Below are 19,641 nucleotides of genomic sequence, written 5' to 3'. Positions count from 1 at the left end.
CTGACACTACTCCATCCCCGCTCATTCGCCATGGGACACTGCCAGTGGCATACATTTCCTTGGTGCCTTGGCCCTCCCATTCCCAAAATAAAGGTCTTAAGGCTCCTCAGCAGCCCAAGAGCAGGCATGCGAGTGCGTGCTGTAGCGGGTCGGCCAGCATTGAGTTACAAAGCCAGACATTTGCACTAGTGAATCGGGAGGGCAGGAGGGGAGGAGGCACTCAGTCAGGGTCTCTGCCCCAGACGGGACAAACTCACTTCTCCACCCCTCCTGCCCTGGGGAATGTCTTCTCAGTGCACCCCAACCCGCTCGCACCCCACTTTGCAGCACAGCCAGCACTCGATTAATTTAAGCGATGGGTAAAGCCTTTGCTCCATGCACATATACTCTTTTTTTTTTTTTTCCCTTTTATCCTGATCATTTCAGCATTGCTGTGCTGTTTGTTAGCTGACTGAACAGTCAGAGTCAGCTCCTGGGCATGATCCAAAGCAGCTTAGTCACAGGAGGGTGGTTTGTTGGTCACATTCAGATGGCTGGCAGGTAACTCTCTGTGCGTCCTAACTCCCCATAAAATGAAGCATAATTAAAAGGAGTCACCCTGGAATGAGTGAGAAGATGGCCGGAGGGGGGGGGGGGGGCGGCGGGGATATGTGTGGCACAACCAAGGGAGCTGCCAAGGCATCAGGACTGGTGGGACCTGCAGGTGGAAAAGCACCAGGGGCAAGAGGGGTGAAGAGCAGCTCGTGGCTGCTTTAGGAAGAGACGAGGAGGAGAACAGAAGAGTGGGGCTGGGGGGAACAGGGGAGGAGAGCAGGCATCTCCCGGGGTGGGGCATGGCAGCAGTGGGCAGGGTGAGGAGGGTGTGCTGGGAAATACCATGCAAGGTTTACATTCCCCGCTGCCTGTTTACATGGAGAAAATTCCCTGCAGGGTACCTACAGGATGCCAAAACCCAACACATCACTGGGTCAGAGCTGTCTCTGCCCACCCTGAGGTCCAAGAAAGGACTCATCCATGCAGATGTCTCCCCAGGGAGGTTGCTCTCCGTCAGCAGCTCTTTTGCCGAAAACAACCTGGAACGGGTTTCTAAGAAAAGCATATGATGCTACTGGTGATGAGCACGTGACAGGAGAGGAGCTGGGGAAGAAGGCAACTGCATCCTTAAGCAAGGTGCAGTGTGGAGACTCAGGAGCCCTTAAATTAAATTCCAGTCTCTACCACGGACTTTCTAGGTGACCTTGGCCAAATGATGTCATAGCACGTGCTTTTAATTGCTTTCTCTCCTTCCCGTCTGTAGGACTGTAAGACTATTTCTGCCTTTCTACCAAGCCTTGTCTTGCTTGTTTATTTAAGTTGTAAGCTCCTCAGGATGGGGGGACTACACATACAGCACCTATCAGAATAGATTTCTGATCCCAGCTGGGGCCTGTTAGCCATTATGATAATAATAACTGCAGCAACCACAGCTGCATTGATACACATCTGGTAGAGAATCCTTTAGGACTGCAGACTGGGAGGTTATTGTCCAAGAAGCATGACAGAGCTGTAATTTGCCTTCCCAGGGCGGACTTACTCCTTGTGCAGAGCAGTGGCTGCTGCCCACATCTCCCCTGAACGAAGGTGTAAGTCATGCAGGGGGTAATTAGCATCTCGCTAGCAACAGTGAAAGCAGTCAGAGAATAGAATATGCTTTTAAAAAGTAAAAAAAAAAAAAAAATAGTGTAATGGATATTGAAGACCAGACCCCCCTGCTGCACAGCCTGGAGGAGTACAGGGTCCCTGCCTGCTTCTGCAGGCATGGTGCTGAGCTAGACAGGCAAGTGCTACCATCCATACCGACTATGAGACCCATATATCAACCTTTAACTCCTTGCAACAGAGCAGAGGCAGCACACTGGGAACCACAATGGTTCAGCTGCTTGGCATGTCTCGCTCAAACTGCAGGGCATACATAATACGACCAAGCTCTGATAAAACCCATTTCATCAGTAAATCTCAAAACATCCTGCACAAGAAGTCAATATATTTACTCTGATTTCACAGGAGGAGAAATGGAAGCACAGGCACAAAACGGCTCTTCAATCCCAAACCTTTAACCCCTCCCTATGCTGTCATCTCATCAGGAAGGAGGACTTTTGTGCTGCCTCTCAGCCCCTGCCCAGCTCTGTCCACTTTTGCTGCCTCCCTCACCGTCTCTCTTCAGCAGGCACCACTGTCCTTCTGCAGGAGGCACAAGTTGGTCACTGTGACCTCCAAACATGCGTGTAGCAACTCAGAATAGCTCTGTGAAGTAGAGGAACATCCCTGCTCAAGTTCAGACTTGAGAACAAGCTGAGCATGCTCTGGGTTGGAGACAAGGTGGAGAAGAGCAAGAGGAAAGCATGCAGACAGACAGACCCCATGCCCAGAGCTGCTTACCTCTATCGTGGGGTCATACTCATCAACGAAATGGTTCTGAATAAGCTGTATTGTCAAAGCACTCTTCCCAACACCACCAGCTCCCACCACCACCAGCTTATATTCGGTCATCTTCCAGCCGACCCCAGCTCAGGACTTCCAGGAGCACCACCACCTGCAAGGAGAAACATGGCCACCGCATTAGGAGAGGGGGTTTCTCCCGTCACCGCATGCTCTGCAGTGGGGCTGAGTGGTCAGCCCCACTCTTCTGCTGGGGAAGGCAGAAATCTGCAAAGCAGTTTCATTCCTCAGCTATTGAGCACTCCCGATGTCTCCTGCACGTCCCAGGAGCACCCAAATGTGGCAAGGTAGAGACACCGAGGTCTGGGATCCGGCACGTTGTAACACAGACACCCCTAATTCTGCAAGGCAGAGGTGAAGGGATGCACCCCTTAAGGTTTTAACGGTCTTTTAAGTTGCTTGACTTCAGTAGGGATTGAGGATGGGACAAGGTAAACCCACTTCACTGCTATTCTGGATGGCAAAGAGCCACCCCCCACTCCCTGGGATAAAAACCAGCAAGCCACCATCAGGGATGCAATATGCTTTTAATGTAGCTTTATGAAATTGTCCGTGAAATTGCCACTGCAGGGTATTCTGCTCCAGGACCACCCTGTATCTCATCTCAAGCTCACAGACGTACCACCCTGGCGAGCCTGGCCTGGAAACGGGGAGCTGGTGGGATGGCCTGTGTGCCGCAAGTTTCAAGGATTTTCTTACCTTCTTCCCACCCAGTGCACTGACTACCCTGGGAATATGGCCAGAGAAAATGACACTTATTTCAGTCTGTCACCCCATACTGTGCCTTCAGGATGCACCGTCTTCCTTTTGCTTTTACGCCCCGATGCTCTAGGGTCTCAAATGTGAGATAGCCTCACCTAAAAACATGAAACTTGGTCTAAAGTACAGCACAGAACTGCAGCATCCAGAGCTATTTAACCTACTACTCTCCACTAGTAATGAAGGTTACTTTAAAATGGGCAAAATAATCCATCAAACTGAATACAAAACTATGTTTATCCTGTGATATGCTGCAATCCTTCAGCCTGACGGTCTGGATGCAAACTTCACACATTCCCCAAGCAAACCTCAACAGGTAAGGGAGTGTTACTGATAAGAAAATAGAGGTACAGGCTGTGTGAATCAAAAGTAAACCCTAAAGTAACCAATTTAAGAGATCTGGTTTTCCAGAAGTGCTCAGCACTGTCTCTGATTTGCCTTATCTCAAGCTGGTGATCCAAAATCATTAGATAGATTTGAAAGCCTTGGCCAATGCAGTTTGGATGCCAGTGCCCACAGGAGCGGGGAGGAAGTCCCAGCCCCATCAAATATGCTGTTAGCTCCATGTCTTCACCCTCAAGGCTGCATTAACCCTCAAACCACAGGGCAGGTTTGAGATGGTGGCACATCCACACCCTCTGCCTGTCCTCCAGCTAACGATGCCCCCACTGTGCTGGCCATCACAAGAGGGAGGACGACTGCGGAAGGGGCACCCCTGCTCCCACAAGATGAAGGTGGCATGCCCCACAGGGGAGCAAGAGATGCTATCACGAAAGGTGCTAATTGGGAATGATGATTAGGGTCAGGGTGAGCAAACCACACTTCTGCAGCACCATGTACTTGCCATGGCACTTCAGCAGGAGAAAATTCATTCCCCCCCAACCTCTTCCCTTAAATTTCTGCTCCAACTCCGCCGAGAAAGAGGAACTTTAACTCAGGAAGATTACAAAACCCTGAAGGTTTAAATAGAAATCCACCCTCACTGGACTGCAACCCCTGCCCACGGAAAGTCACCCTGGGGTCAGATACTCGTCTGCAGCAGTCATCTGCAAACTCTGGGGAAGCCACCTGAAATGTAGCGGGAAGACAAGCTCACGGTTCCCCTGGCCGGTCGCCATTTGACACAGCCTGCAACACCATTGCATGGGGATTAGACCCACACCACACACCATACCCCCCCTAAAACCCCCCCGAACAGTTAAATCACTCCACCCTCCTCCCTGGGCTCACCAGCCTCACTCCCAAAACCCTGCAAGCTGGTACAAACTGTGCCAGCAAAGGCCACTCTAGACCCTGCATCTAATGCATTTGCTAACACAGCAAAGATCTAATGGAAAGGAGGCCAGAACTTTCTGCCTTCAATCCCCATCTGATTGTAACCTTAAACCACTCAGACAGTTCAATCACCCACTCGAGCTGGGAGCAGTCAGACACAACCACCTCTTGCCAAAGCCCTTTTCTGAGCTGCTGTCTCAGTAGCGAGAAGGCAAACAAAGCTCATGCCCTTCTCAGCATCCAGGATCCTGAAGAAGGGCAAGGGAGAGGGTGCAAAAGAGCAACCAGAGCACAAACATGATGCCAAGCAGGACCTCTGGTTGCCGTGCTGTTCTTCACTGCCAGAGAAGCTGAAGGTCGTTAAACATGGTGGAAAAGCAGTGATAGTGGGGGAAATGAGGTGCAAATAATGTGATACCCTATGTCCATACCCAAAAGTGCCACTGCTTCCCAGAAAAATCTGATGTGCCTCTGTTCTGGCAGCCAAGGAAGAGATGCAGGTTGAAAGCAAGGCTACAGGAGACAATCCAAGTGATCACACTAATTGACCATGTGCACGTTGCTCTGCTCCATTAATGCACGCCCTCATGTATATGAACTTCTCACATACACTACTTCTCAGGGACAAGAGAGATCCCCGCCCCAGGCTTCTCATCTCTCTCGGATGGGAAGAGACAATTACCATGAAGGACGGCGACAGGCTGAAATGGGGACTGAAGAGCAAACACTGACTGTCTCCACCAACACTGCTGGCCAGGAGGGGACCGCTCCTGCAGCAGAACAGCTTCACAGCTGAACACAGAGGGGTCTTGAGGGTCTGAAGAAACTCTGCAACCAGCTCCCATCTTTCATACAGAGCAGGGAGATCTGCAACCCCTAGCAAAACACATGGCAGCTGCAAATAAAGGCCTACAGTGGCTACGATGGACCTTGCTCTGCATCTGGTGCAGATGATGCAGCAGCTGCCGCGATGATGTTCAAGGGGAACTGCACAACCGACCAGGTCTATGGGACTTGCTAAGGCAGTGAGAAAAGCCTAGATTGAATATGGGGAGGAGAAGACATGAGTCCTTGAGGAGGGGGTCCTCCCTCGAGACCACCCCAGTGGAAGGCATTGCTTGGCCTATCCCTTCAGAAGACCCCCAGCCCACACAGTCCCACAATGCAGCAGGAGGTGGGGACCAAGGCAGTCACCCACAGCAGTTTACGGGTCTTCCCCAGCTCCAGACCCCAGCTGAGCTGCTGAGCTCTGCTGCACAGCAGAGGGGCAACCACACACCAGCAAGCCCTGCACATCACCACCCCAGCCCAGAGCTTTGAGCTCTGTCTCCTCCAGAGAAACACAGACCCACGTCTCCTGCTCCACACCCACCCAAGAGGTGGGGGAAACGAGGGGGGCAAAAAAGCTATTGCTCCCCACCACTCACGGCCAGCACACGGACAATTTACATATAAGAACTCTGCAACATTGGTGTTTGCTCACTCACACCATATCTAGAAGGTGCCGGCACCTCAGCTAAATCTTCAGTGCTCTGCACACCATCCTTGCCCCGGCAATTGCAGGACAGTTTCTGCAGCTTGCAGAGGATGGTGAGTCCAGCCCACTCGACTGTTTCATACTATCACTGCAAAACGTGTCCTAATGTAGAGCAAGAGTGTGGGGAATGATGGACAGCTCTGGGCGTGAGAGCTGCCTGAATTAATGTGTGCTAAAATCAATGTTCAGACGAGCTCCTTCCACGATGCAAGCTCTTCACAGGGAGCATGCAGACCCAACCACTCACCAGAGCACATGCAAATGCCACAGGAGAGGGAGCCTGGCCAAAGGCTGCGGGGAAAGCAGGGATTTCCATACAGCCAAACTTTGTTACAGAGTTGGGCAGCTGGTCTTATCCCTAAGTTGACCTTACCAACACCATCTCATAGCTCTCTATCACACTCTTTGCTCCTGAACATGGGAAGAGCAAGGCTACCCATTGATGCACACACAGGTTTTGACACAGGGGTGGCTGTTCCTCCACACCACACGAACATCACCACCACTGCATGGGCTGGTTGAAGGAACAGCCATCCCAAAGACAATGTTTCTGGCTCTCCTAAAAAACAGAGGCGGGGAAGAGAGAGTGGGGCTCCTGCTGGAGAGATGGTAACAGACACCCCGAGTTTTCATGCTCAGTCTGAGGACACACTGGACGGAGGTTTACAGCCTGTTGGTTGTTGTGAAAGCTTCTCCTGATGTGAGGATTTCCAGAGGAGGATAAACAAGGGTTTCTATTTCTCAGCAGCTAACGTAGAGCCCAGACAGAGCTGACCACAAAATAACAGAGGGAAACATGAAAGCACAGCCTCCCAGTCCCACGCTGAGCAGGAACAGCACTTCTTCCATCCTCTGCAAGCTCTGCAAGATCTGAAAGCCTGACCCAGGTCGCCGTCTGGTGTTTTCCCTGCCTGTCCAAATTTATCACCTCTGCAATACTCAACTGTTGCACCCCCCAAAAGCCACACAGGGCTGTCAAACAACTAGCTGAGCCAGACAGCGAGCTGTTCAGGAGCACCATCCAGGAAGAGGAGGGCTGGGATCCGTGTGCCAAGCCAACAACCCCAGCGTGGAGCCGGAGCTGCCGCTGCTGTATTTCCTGACCTCGTGGATTTTCTCCTGTAGCGAGAGGGCTCCTGGCTCCCGTTCAAAGCTGTCTAGGAAAGCCTCGCCGAGTGCTTCCGCCTGGCAGCAACAGCTGCTCCCAGCCTGGTAGCCGGAACCACACAGCTCCAGCAAACAAGACATCTGCCAGCCTTGTGCAGGAAGCCGAGAAAGCAAGCGCCCAGCCCTGGTGGGCACCAGCATCCTACCTTTGTCTTGCAGGGAGGGGATGAAGGTGTAGGTCAGGGCAGAAGGCACATCTCCTTATCTTCTCCCCTGTCTGTGCATGCTGGGCAGCACAGAGGCTTTGCCCACAGAAGCGAGGACCGAGATGCTTGGCACAAACTTTCGCGGGGCTAAGACCTAAAGCAGGTGTAGGCATCAAGGTTACAGGTGCTACCCAGAGATCCAGCTGTGTCCTGCAAAGAACAACCTGATGTTCTTCACAGTCCCTCTTCTCCAGCACAGAGCTTCATTTGCAGAGGGAGGGGTGATCTGGGGGACCTGATTGTGAAACCTCCAGAAACTCACTCAGCAGAAGCAGAGGTGAGGAACTCAAGGGGTTTGGCCCCATCAGTACGTCCCATCACACCACCACAGTTCCAAGAAAAGCTCAGGTGTCAAGCAAAAGGGATTTGCAGTGGGTTTCCAACGCATTCACCATGAGGGAGGCTCTGACACCCTTCCAACAGGATCACTGAAGGAGCTTTCTCTGTGTCTTCCCTTTCCTCCTGTCGCTTTGTTTCTCCCCCAGGATGGATACCAAGCCAACTAAACAAGGCAAGAGAGATTTTTGCACAGCACTGCTGTACTGGGCCAGCCACAACAGAAGTTTTACAGCTGTTCATTACTGAACATTTACCCTCTACCTGTCCATTGGGAGTCTCTGCATTTAAAGGCATCAGAAGTCAGTTACACCTCTGCAAATCTCTTTGGACACGTCTCAGATTGGGCACCCTTTCCTCCAAAAGCTCTGTCCACAGGAACCAAGGAATCCTTAGACCACAAATGCTGCAGCGTTTGAGTTTATTTCCCTTCGGCAGAGATGCCCCGCGGGCAGAAGTGGTCTGCAGTCCTCTAGGAGAACAACGCCTTTTACCGGCAGTCCACCACACCCACAAGTCAGGAATCCTACTCGGTGATTTTAGAACATTGACAAGGCAAACCTTGCTGCCTCACTGTCCAGGCTCCGCCAAAATACAGCCTCTTGAAGGACTGAAGGAACCTCTCCAGCAGCATGAAATGCCACCTTTCGTTTTCACTCACGGGTCAAAATGCTGATGTTCTCTGTGGCCTGCCCAGCCTGAAAAAGATTAGGGAAACACGGCTGGCAAGCTCATGCTCTGTTACGAAGCACAGCCTATCCAATGCTTCATTTTAATTTACTTGTTGCTTTTTAAATTAACAAGTGGGCTGCAAATCTAACCCAATGTGCTTGTTGTTGGCTTGCTGGCTGCTTACCCGCAAACTCAGACAATGCAGCCCACAGATGAAAAAAGAGAGATGCCAAAGATGGAATAAAAGTTGCAAATAGTGGCCCTGCTTTGGAGAAACGACTTGGAGATAATAAATGTCTTCTATTAGAGAAAAAAAGAAAAAAGCCTAAGAGGAACAGAATGGCTTCTTCTATCCTCTGCAAGCTCTTCAAGATCTGAAGGAAGAGGCAGCCTGTCCCAAGAGACTGAGCACAAAAATATTGCTCCAGAAGAAAAATGAAAAGGGGTAAGGAATGACATCATGTAGGAGGCTCAAAACACAGGCACACGTTCAAGGAGAAACCTGTGAGGAAGAATAGCAGAAAGCTGCGGGCAGGTTTGAGGCACAGGCAGGTCTGGAAGAGAGAGATCGCCTCTCCACAGCAGCCATAAACATGCCCCTGCAGCAAGGTGCAAGCCATAGCTTTGCACAAGGTCTTGAACAGGCATGGACAGGTCCTTGCACCGGGCCCAGCCCTTGCACAGTTTCCAGTTGAAGCACCTCTGGCAACACAACCCCTCTGCCAGAGACTACCCAAGCACAAGGGGCTTGGGAAGTCCCTGCTCATCTTCCCTCTCCAGGAGAGATGGAAGGACAAAGGAAAACAAGATAGTACCATCCTCACCAAAGCTGCTGCCTGTTTTCTGTTTCCTGGTTCCTGCTTCAGCTGTCTGATAATTGAGTAAAAGACAAAGCTGTGCAATCACCGGCTGTTAGCAGTAAGCGGGTCCGGCTACGCTGTTCTTGCTTTCCCTCTCAAATAACAAATTCTTAAGAAAGTTCTTTGTTGCCAGCTTACTCTAAGAAAAACAACTGGTAGGCAGCTATGCCTAAACCACCCAAAACAGCAAACAACCTACACAAGTCAGTAACACAATAAACCCAAAGAACAAACGAGCTACCCAAGAGCTTTCCCTCTGGATGAAGGAATTGCCCCCCAGCCAATACAGGCCATCAAAATTACTATACTCCAAAGAAAGATTAGCAGGCCCCTTATCTCAGGAGCTTATAAACCAGGACTGCTCATGCCCGTGTCTCCAGCATCATGAACATGGCATGGGGAGCAGCATGCCATCAGGAAACTCTGGCAGGTGCTGGGACATACTTGCGAATCATGGTGGGATCTTCACCTCCCACCATCACCACTCTACCCTTCTCCCTGAAAGCAAGGAACCCGTCCCAGCATTGTCTCTGCAGAAGAACCAATCTTCCAAGCTAACTTCCACAAAGAGAAAGCGTGCTGCTCTGCAGGTTACTTGCTGCAAGTCCATGGAAAGGTCTGAAGGAAACAGGCAAACAAATGATATGTCCCACCCCACTGCTGAACACAGACCCTTAAAAAAAAAAAATCACAAGCAGATGGGAGAGACCACCTGGGCTAGCACTCAAGTCACTAGCTGAAAACACCAGTTGTCTGCATCTGGCAGGGCCAGCAATTTGAAGAAATCAAAGACAGTTTTTAAATTATGCCCGTGATTTATGATCTAACACTTAAGTGCTGTTTGAGACTCTAGATGAGCAAGAGTAGCCTGCGTAAGGAAGAGGAGACTGGAGTTTTGTCTGAAAGCCTGGTAAAGGTGGATGCATAAAAGCATGAACACACCGCAAAGCAGGCTGGGACAACAGGGGACAATTAAATAAAAACTGAGCTCTTATCTTGCAGTCAGGACTTAGGACCTAGTGTTGACTCTGCCAACGCATGTGGGAAAGTGGTGTGGGGGAGGAAAAGCTCTCACTGCCGAGAAGCAGAAGACTGCAAACTGCCAGGGCTCCTCCGCTTTCATCTCCCCTCCAGCCTCCCAGGGCCGAGCAGGTGGTTCAGAGGCAGACGCTTCCCCGCCTGGGCTGGCAGCTCTCCACCTCACCCTGGAAAAGAGACTTCTCCCAGGCCTCCCAGCCTTTTTCAGAAAAACAAATGAGGAACATACTCTGTGCAATGGAGAGGCCAAGGCGGCACTTAAGAGAAGAGGTACCTTTTAACCTTCCTTTGCATTAAAATCCCATCTATAAACATAAATGGGATGGGTGAAAGGCAGCGTGATGTACCTTGAGCATATGAAGAGATGGACAGGTACCCAGGAAAGTTGAAAAGACGACCCACGTTATAGATGATAATAACTGTAACTGCTAAAATGTGTGGTAGGCAACCACAAACCCAGGCTCTGAGCAATCTCTTGACCTGCTAGACTCGGTACCAAATTGTATTCATTTTCCCACAAGATATAATGCGCAATGAAGTAGAAACTTGGACGAGATGAGCACGTAGCACCTGTGTAAGTGGATCTCTGTAATTCCAGCTATTAACAGGGACAGAGAACATCAGGCTTTGGGGCAAATGCTGCCCAGTAATGGCGTGGGATTACAAGAGGTGCTCTCTCCAGGCTGGTTTCCCAAGGTACCTGATGTTTTCTGCCTGGTCCTCTTGGTGATGAAAGGGGCAGCCGCAGGCAAGCTGCTGGGGAAAGGTACAGCCTCTCCCAGGACTCACTGGTCCTGCCATCACACTACGGCAGGTCACAGCCACCTGGCTCTCTGCTGCAACAGCATAAGGAGGGACAAATTCAGATCTCACCACCGAGCTGCAAGAGATGGAGCACCCAGTGCTAGAGCTGGGGGTGGTGGCCATGCACAAACAGAAACACCACCCTCCTCATTGTACGGACAGGCAAGGGGATGCAGACAAGCCAAGGGACTGGCCCAAAGTCATCAATGGGTGGTAAAGCTGAGAACTAAATTCAGGCAACGTGACTTCCCATCTGGGGTCTTCATGTGAGACAAAAAGCCCCCAGTAGAGGTTCTGGATGGCAAAGCCGCTGGTCTCCTGATGGGTCTTTGTGTTGGGCTGTCAGAGCTGGCAGCAGCCCCCGAGCCCAGATTCCCTTGGCAGAGATGGTTGGGGAGGCAGGGTACCTCAAGCAGGAAAGCCCGGAGTGCTGTAAGAGGCACCCTGCTCTCCAATTATCCTAATGAAATCACAACTGGGTCAAGGGCGCAGGCGGCCAGCAGAGGCACGGATGCTCTGATGCACAAATAAGCAACGGGAGATGCAGGTAGGGCTGGGAGCAGAGGGGCAGGCTGAGCACCACTGCTGTTTTCCCCACTTGACGCCTGGCTACAAGAAAGGGGGAAGCCACTGGTATAAGGTGGCCTTGTACATCACTTAAGAAAAGGGCCAGTCCTAACGTGAGCACCACCAATGCGTATCAGGCCAAAAAAAAGGTACCCCATAGTCAAGAAATGCATTCCCCCTATGAGATTTCCGTTCTCCTCTCCCTCCCCATCCTTCCCTGTTCCTCCCAAGCAACCGCTGACAGGGAAAAATTAGGAAGCTGGTTTCAGGAATTGCATCCAAGCCATTTTCACTGAGAAGAATTTGCAATGGAAATAGGTCTGGCTGTTCCACTTCCTGCTTACTTTAAATCCTAACACATATGTATTTTTACAGCAAATAAATGGATAAGGAAACAGGGTATTTGCAGCTGAGAAGTTTCAAGAATTGTTTTGATAATGCTTTTAGTTTTTTAAAATTTTTCTTTTAACATTTAATGGATAAGAGACTTTTTAAAAGGCCAGGTTTTGGAGCAAAATAATATTACAAGAGTATTGGTGAGCTCCGGTCTCCAGGTATGAAAGAGTGCACGCAGCACATGTCCTATCACACTACAGCTCCTGCAGCAGAAAGGTCCAGACAGCGAGCCAGCGGCATTGAGATCGGGTGGAAAGAGGTGGAAGCTGTTGGCCAGCAGCAGAAAAGCAGACAAATTAGTATCTTGGGACAGCAGGAGCCCCGTCTGCTCCTGCCCATGCGGCACTCACCCTCTGGATGGCTAACCACCCCCGCAGAGAAATAAGGTCCTCTTGTCTGGGGATGGCTCAAGTCCCCCTAGAAGGAGAAGAAACAGAGGAGTGAGAGGAATCCCTCTCTGCACGAACAGCCAGCTCCGGCTGGTTGGACTCAGACAGGCATATATTGGGGTACACTTTGGTTAGTACCCAACTTGTCTCTCCCAGCTTCCCTGGACAGCACCTAGGATCTTGTACTGAAAGGGGAAAAGCAGAGTCAACCCCTATCCATCCTCTCTCACATGTGGTATATCACAGGCCGCTAATCATATCCTCCAAAGTTTTATCTTTTCCAGGGAAGAGTGGTACAGCATCTTTTTTTCTGCTCATTTTTCAAGACAGAGGGTAGAGCAGCACAGGCGCAACAGTGTCATCTCCACAGGCTAGTTGTGGGTGAGGTACAGTCCATCTTGGGATGAGGGAAGAAGACTGAGTTTCCTTCTTGTGTTTCCATTCCCAATGGGACACCAATAAAAAGCTGCTCATACAGTTCATTCAAAGACAGAGCTCAAAGGAACAGCTTGAGTGACCCCAAACAGCCAAAATCAGATACTTCCAGAGTGTCTCTTTTACTAGTAAGCCATTTAATTTACGTGATCAAATATAACGATCATCCTTCTGCATTCATTTAGCCCTTGCAGCGCCTTTGCAGGCACACACCCAGGGACAAAGGGAAAAAAGGCACCACAGCAAAAAGCAAATCTGCAGGGCTTGCTTTAGCAAATCCGGGAGAAGGAGCTGGGGAAAATGCATTAGAAAAGCAACTGATGGGGCATCTTAGGGAGCCAGTGACAAGGGGGCAGCAGGGAGAGGAGATAAAAGGAAGCGAGCAGGCACCTGCTGCTGGGATCCCGTCCCTGCTCTCCTTCCCACTGGGACATGTTATTAGCAGGGTGACGCAATGCTGTCGCAAGCATGAATATGCATCAAGCATTATGCAGCAGATATTCAGGGGCACGCTGCTGATTTATGGACCCGGCAGCTGCAGCACCAGCCAGCTGCAACCTAGAGGGATGGGGACACTGAGCATGGCTGGCAGATACGTCTGGAGAAGACCTTCAAATCCAGCCCTTGAACAGCCAAGGCAAACGAACTTGTCATGACCAGGTCTGAAGCCAGGCAGAGCCAAGCAATGCATTATGTGTGCAATGCTGAGCAAGCATCACAGAACACGGACAGAAACAGAGAGGTCCAAAGGTTAAGGCACAAGATTTAAGTCTGGATCAGTAGACTTTGTTAAGTTTGGGTCCTGGATTACCCAGACCTCACTTTGCTGCTCATGGTAAATCTCAGCCACAAATAGACTTGTTAATGTGATGCTCATGCCCCCTCCCTCTGCAGCAGTCTGGATTTTAAAAAAAATCCAAGCAATGTTGCTGTGCGTGGGTTATTTGGATGCATCACTGTCACAGCACAGACCTGCTGCAAATAAGACTGAACATGTACAGATTACAGGTCTCCATACTGAAAAGGGAGGAATCTCCCTCTTTTGGCTCTGGAGCAACAAAGGGACACTGCACAGGGACTCATCCTGCCTGTCTTGCAAGCGTCACAGCATGGATGCAGAGGACATGCTCCTTCAACTCCAAGTAGCCTCCACGTGGGTTCATATATCCCACCCCCTGGGAACACACAGCATAGCAGATCAAGGAAATAGTAACTCCACCCTGCAACAAGGAACCCACAGCAATTAAGTGACTTGCTGACAGTCACACAGGAAACTTACGGTAAAGCTGGGGATTTCTGCTCCCCCACATTCGAGCTTTTGCCACAAGACTGTGCTTCTCATCAATGGCTGCAGTTGGTTATGCAGGGTTCAGGAGCACAATGCCTACTCCATCACCTCTGTTGCAGCCTCCAGCATCTGCTGGCAGACCTGCACAATCAGCAGAAGCAGGGGGGTTTCCTTCCAGAGCTTCCTTGGGAGCCCACACCAACAACAACATGCAGGATTTGGGTGGGCTCGCAGCCAGCATCCACAGGCACACTAGGGTTGAAAAGAAACCACCGAAAAGTGAGACACCAAGCCTGTGTGAGATGTGGCTCCACCTCAGCACTGAAGCCTGACAAGCTGATTAACAAATAAGCAAAGCCTCTGAGAGCAGCAGAGCAGTTGAGGTCCCTCTGATAATGCCTAAAGGTTAGGTGTACCTACATCTTCTTGAAATCCGTCAACTGATCCCCAGTCCCTCAGGACGTCCCTGGTAGAGGCAATGAGTAGATCCAGACCTGGCCTTGGCACTGCACTTGATGTTGCCATCAAGCTCTGGAGACCCTGCCCTTACCTCTTTGACTCAACTTAGGTGTTCCTCTACACAGATCAACAATTGATGGGAGAAAAGGGCAACACAGGGCTCTGATCCTCACTTGGACCATCATGACAGCACTGGCAAGTGCTCCCTCCGGTCATGTTAACCAGACTTGCTTGTTTGAAAGAGGTACGGCTAGGAAGCACGCCATGCCCTAAGCTTGAGGGATGATAACTCACTGAGGAAAAGAGAGTCAGAGTGTTCATGAAGTGAATGGACAAAAAGATGCAAGGGAGCTTGGACACGAGCTCCCAACTGCAAACAGAAAGAATAAAACCTTAAAGTCTTTAGAGAAAGAATGTCTTTAGGAGAAGTCAACCAGAGACCAGCACCTGCCCACAGTTGGTACCACTCTAGCAGGTACCTGGCGATCAGACACAGCTGGTGCTTACAACACCCACAGACAGGATTTCACCCTGTTCTTCAGCACCTGGTTTCTCCTGAGAGTACACAAAGAAAGAAACCATGCAAAGTACAGCCCAAAACATCTGCAGCATGAGCTGGAAGAGTCACAGCTTGGGGAAAGTAAAACACGGCAACATGAGCCTGCAGGTGCCCTTCTAGATGAAGCATCCTTTTGTCAGGCATGGCAATGCACCTCCATCACAGGTCAATCCCTGCACAGCAAACTCCCCAGGCAAACCCCATGCAGCAGCAAGAAAAGGTCAGGCACATTTGGGGGGGGAGAAAAAAAGAGACTTTTGAACTTTGAACTGTAATGCACTGTAATTACTGTAATGTAACTTCATTAGGGCAGTGTAAGTGACGGCCGGGCATGAAAGATGTTGTAGGGGATTCTCACATAGCCCAAAACCTTCTTTTACTCTTTCCAGTGGAAACCATCTTTGGTCCCAGAGCAGGGTCTCATCCTGCCAGATGATCTGCAAACAGAAAAGGGGGCTCCTACACCAAAGTTTCCACTTCGTAGAATTTCTTTCTTTTTAACTCTGGTTGTCCCTGCTGCCATACAACACTCAAATTTTTATCTTCTGAAGCCACTGACTTCCCTAACACCTTGCAGCAATGAGGTCCCCAAGCTATAAACATCACTTCTTTTTACCAGGCTTGTATATACCGCTTCCCATTTTCTTTCCTGGTGTCCAACCATCTTCCACTAGCCTCTCAGACTTTCTGATCCTGCTGCCCAAGCACAACTCTGCAATGCTGGGGAAGCACACATTGCAGAGACATTTAAAAAAGAAACACAGCAGCATTCATTGGATTTATTCTTGGACTTTATAACACTCGTGCAAACAGTTCTGTATTTGGCCTGAAAAAAACATAACCACAAAAGGCAAACTTAGAACTTCAAAGCTGACTTCTCCTGACAGCCCTAAGTCACTGCACATGTATAGTATGGACAAGGTGTAAGATTTTTTAGTTTCCGAAAGGAAGGGAGAGGACAGCCCAAGCTGAGGAGTCAGAACCAAATGCATGAATCCCAAAACTGAGATCTGACCTCAAAGGATCACCTTAAGGAAAGGGTAAAAAGTAGTGTCCCTGCAGTGAAGCCACTAAAGCCAAGACAGTCAACACTGGTTGAGGACTTCACTTGGTCTATTTTAATTTTCAACCTTAGCCCACTTGGAGCACTTATCCCTCTCAGCATCTTGAGACAGTAGCAAGGTAGACTGACATTTTCTGGGAAAGGAAGGGTTAAAAATACACCTTCATTCAGCCAGGGAGGCACAGAGAGTGCCTACAGAGCAGCTATAAAAGTCAGCAATGATAAAGCAGAAGGAAGGAGGTGACTGAGTTGTCTCCTCCTCCGTGGAGATCTGGCTGCCATGAGGAATTGCACATGGTGCTGGTGGGTGCTGGCACAGAGACCTTGCTCCTGGGATCAGCAGCTGAGTGTCTTCCCAGGACCCTCTGCTAAGAGCCACAAAGCATCCCCTCCTTTCCCCCACCACAGGCTCCTAAGGACACGCAGAGCCTCCCTAAGGAGTTTCTGCAAGTGGGGTGACAAAAATAAGCCTGCACATGTTATATAGCAGTCTCTGGGTTCATCCATCCTAGTGGAGGTGCAGGCATCTGTTAGACGATGCCTGGGGACCACAGTGGAGGAACTGCTGCAGCAAAGATCAAGCTGACTCATGGTTCTTTGGCTTTGGTTTAAAATATAAAATTTTATTATTGTAAGTAAAATTTATTATATTTTCTATATGCTATTAGATTGGGGGGTAGGTCTGTTCCATGACCTACATCACTCTGCAAATCACCAATTGCTGGGAGCATTTCATGCTATCACCCTTTGCCATCAGCCCCCAGCAAACCAGTCCTGACCTTTTATTCTATTGGTTACCACTGTGTTCAGCATCTGCCCTTGCAGACACCAGCAAAGACACAAGAACTGACGCTCTGATACGTAATCCATGCTTTCTGGAAAGGAGGTTGAAAACTGGACCTCAAGGCACCAAAAACTTCATACAACTATCTCTCGGGCTATGGCAAATACCACTAAAGGGGCTCCAGGCAGGGCTGGTGGGACAGAGATGGGATGTGCACCAAAAGATAACAGTCTGCATGCTTGCTCAGACTAGTGGCTGCATCCCTTTTCACACATTCAGGCTTTTTTTGGTCAGCTACTATAAATATGAAATGTAACAGCTATAAAGTTGCTGTTCAAATGGTAGGAGCCTGGTCCTATGCGTGGTCTGGGGTTCCTCTCCAATTCTGCTCACCCACACCCACAAAATTTGTCCATGGTGCCTTTGCTGACCATTCAGGACTGCAAGAGTGTTTGAGTAATGCTAAATGTCACAAGGCTGTGGGGTTTTTTTAGTTCCCCCCAGTGGTTAGGAAAAAGCAAGAAAACAGACAGGTGACATGAACCGGCACTGTTAAAGATGATCCAGCCTAATCAGATGATGCAAACTTCCTAGCTCTTGTCACGACACGATCTGTCTTGTAAGCTTTGAGTTGGACTCAGAAATTACTCATAAGATATGGAAATGATCCCCCTGAGGAAACAGTCACTAGGAACAACCACAGAAAGTCTTCACTTCTGAATAAGCAGCTCTTTCAGAGTTTTGGTGGGTTGTTTTTTTTTTTTTCTTAAAGGGAGCAGAGAACCACCGAAGTATCTGCAGTCAGGGGCTCTACTTTATGGGTCCATTTCTCCTCAAATGCTTGGTAGGACAAAATTCTCCTTTCTTGGAAGAATAAATTCAGAGATTAAACTTTAACTCTGAATTTTTACAGTCTTGCCAGTATTGAGATCTCAAACATGATCGTGTGCTTTCACAGGAGCCTGGTGCAGCAACAAGCCACCAGTGAGATTTTTGGAAAGGGGTGATGTGCTGATAAAGCCTCCCTGCTTCATCTGACAGCAGAGCTCACCAGTGCTGTTTCTCAGGGCTCCCAAGGCACGCACAGCAGTTTCTCACTCTTGGATGTCATTCATACCTAAGTGGAAATAAACTGCTGCTTGATTTCCCCCTTAAAATCCTCTTGTTTTCAGAAAGCAACTCCCTGAAGACCGTGTGTGTCCCTACAATGAACCTTCAAGGGCACGGCATGGTGTAGTGGGTATGGTTCCTACATAGCTCTCATTGTTCCCACACAGGAACTTCAACTGAAAAAATAAAATGGAATTTAAAAAAAATGAATCAAATGTTTGCAAAAAGTTTTTTTTAAAAACAGAAAAAGCCCATGGAAAACCACCAGCTTGCATGTCAAACCAGCCAACTTCAACCTGAAACACTACTTAAGCAAAAAGAGATGCTGCAGTGTTTTGTAGAGAGTGAGTATACAAGAGGAAAATTCATACTTGAACAGCAAGGAAAGCATTGAACTCTGAAAGCTGGAATTTGTCAACTTACCCTCACAATCCATCCTTAAAAACTTGGGGTAAAGGCTGTCTCGTTCTAAATTAATTCCCTCCATCAGAGGCTGATTAGGGTCTAGGATCTGGACCCAAACCCCTACTAATCACAAATATTTTATCACCTCATTAACGATTTTTGCCTTTCACCTGCACACTTAAGATAGGACAGAAAGGGTGTAAGACCTGCATTGAAGAAAAGTGTATTTGAAGTTAGTATTTCTTACCCAAATGGAGATCTACCATAAAGAAGCTGTTCCAAGTGGTGGCTGCCATTCCACAGGCTTCATTTGCCCTTCCACATATTTTTGATCAAACTCAGGACATACTATGTCAATTCAAACAGGAAATCTGACTTAAACTAACAGTCAAAACCCCGATCAGATACAAAAATTCATGTACTTAGCCTTTTTTCCCCCCCAAGAGACTTCCACATGGCTGCAAGGTCTGAAGAAGACACCGATGTGATTGGCCAAGATCACTGTGAAACACACAGCCAGTGGGCCAGGTTGAGTTTCACAGGGTGACAACTCCTCCATGCCACTTTAAGCAAATGCTTCTGTTATTCTACATCACCAAAGGAATCGCGGCTCTTGAAGAGCACAAAAAAAAAAAAGCAAGTTCAGAGAGTACTCTGGAAAACACGATGAACCACAGACTTCATAAGGTTTACTCAAAGTTTTGCCGCTGTACCTGAAGATGAAGTGTGCTCTCCAGGTCTAAACTAGATACCTTTTTTTGAACCTGTACTAAAATGGAGGGAATTTACCCTCTAAAGGAGCCAATTTTCATCCAGTACCTCAGGAGAGAACGTGCATGAGTATCTCCATGAGCTGTGTCAGTGCCTGGCACAGCTGTGACAAGCACACTTCATACAGCGCTCTAGAGATAACACTGCCTTAGCTGCACGAGGTGGAGAAAAGATACTTATTTGCAATGCACCAGGTTCAGATTCCTTTGACAACATCCCGTGGTGTGAACTTTGCTGCTCTTGCACGATCTGGGCGACGATACAAAGGAGTGAGGCAGGTCTA

General features: G+C 49.1%; 1 protein-coding gene across 4 annotated transcripts in view; it reads right to left on the bottom strand.

Annotated features, from left to right (window-relative positions):
• HRAS (HRas proto-oncogene, GTPase) overlaps positions 1-19,641 on the bottom strand; it is a 42,669-nt gene that overhangs the window by 8,002 nt on the left and 15,026 nt on the right. For 2 of the 4 annotated variants that reach the window (XM_050896994.1, XM_050896996.1), the window contains exon 2: positions 2,419-2,572. In XM_050896994.1, the coding sequence (XP_050752951.1) occupies positions 2,419-2,529 (111 nt within the window). In that variant the 5' untranslated portion in view covers positions 2,530-2,572. Of the gene's footprint in view, positions 1-2,418; positions 2,573-8,319; positions 8,343-12,445; positions 12,491-19,641 lie in introns of those variants that run through there. The other 2 variants (XM_050896995.1, XM_050896997.1) reach the window with 2 other exon arrangements.

Source organism: Gymnogyps californianus, chromosome 5 (genome assembly GCF_018139145.2).
Source record: "Gymnogyps californianus isolate 813 chromosome 5, ASM1813914v2, whole genome shotgun sequence".
In the NCBI taxonomy this organism is placed as follows: Eukaryota; Metazoa; Chordata; class Aves; order Accipitriformes; family Cathartidae; genus Gymnogyps; species Gymnogyps californianus.
Note: the sequence above shows the minus strand (reverse complement) of the source record. Positions and strands in the feature narration are given on the sequence as shown.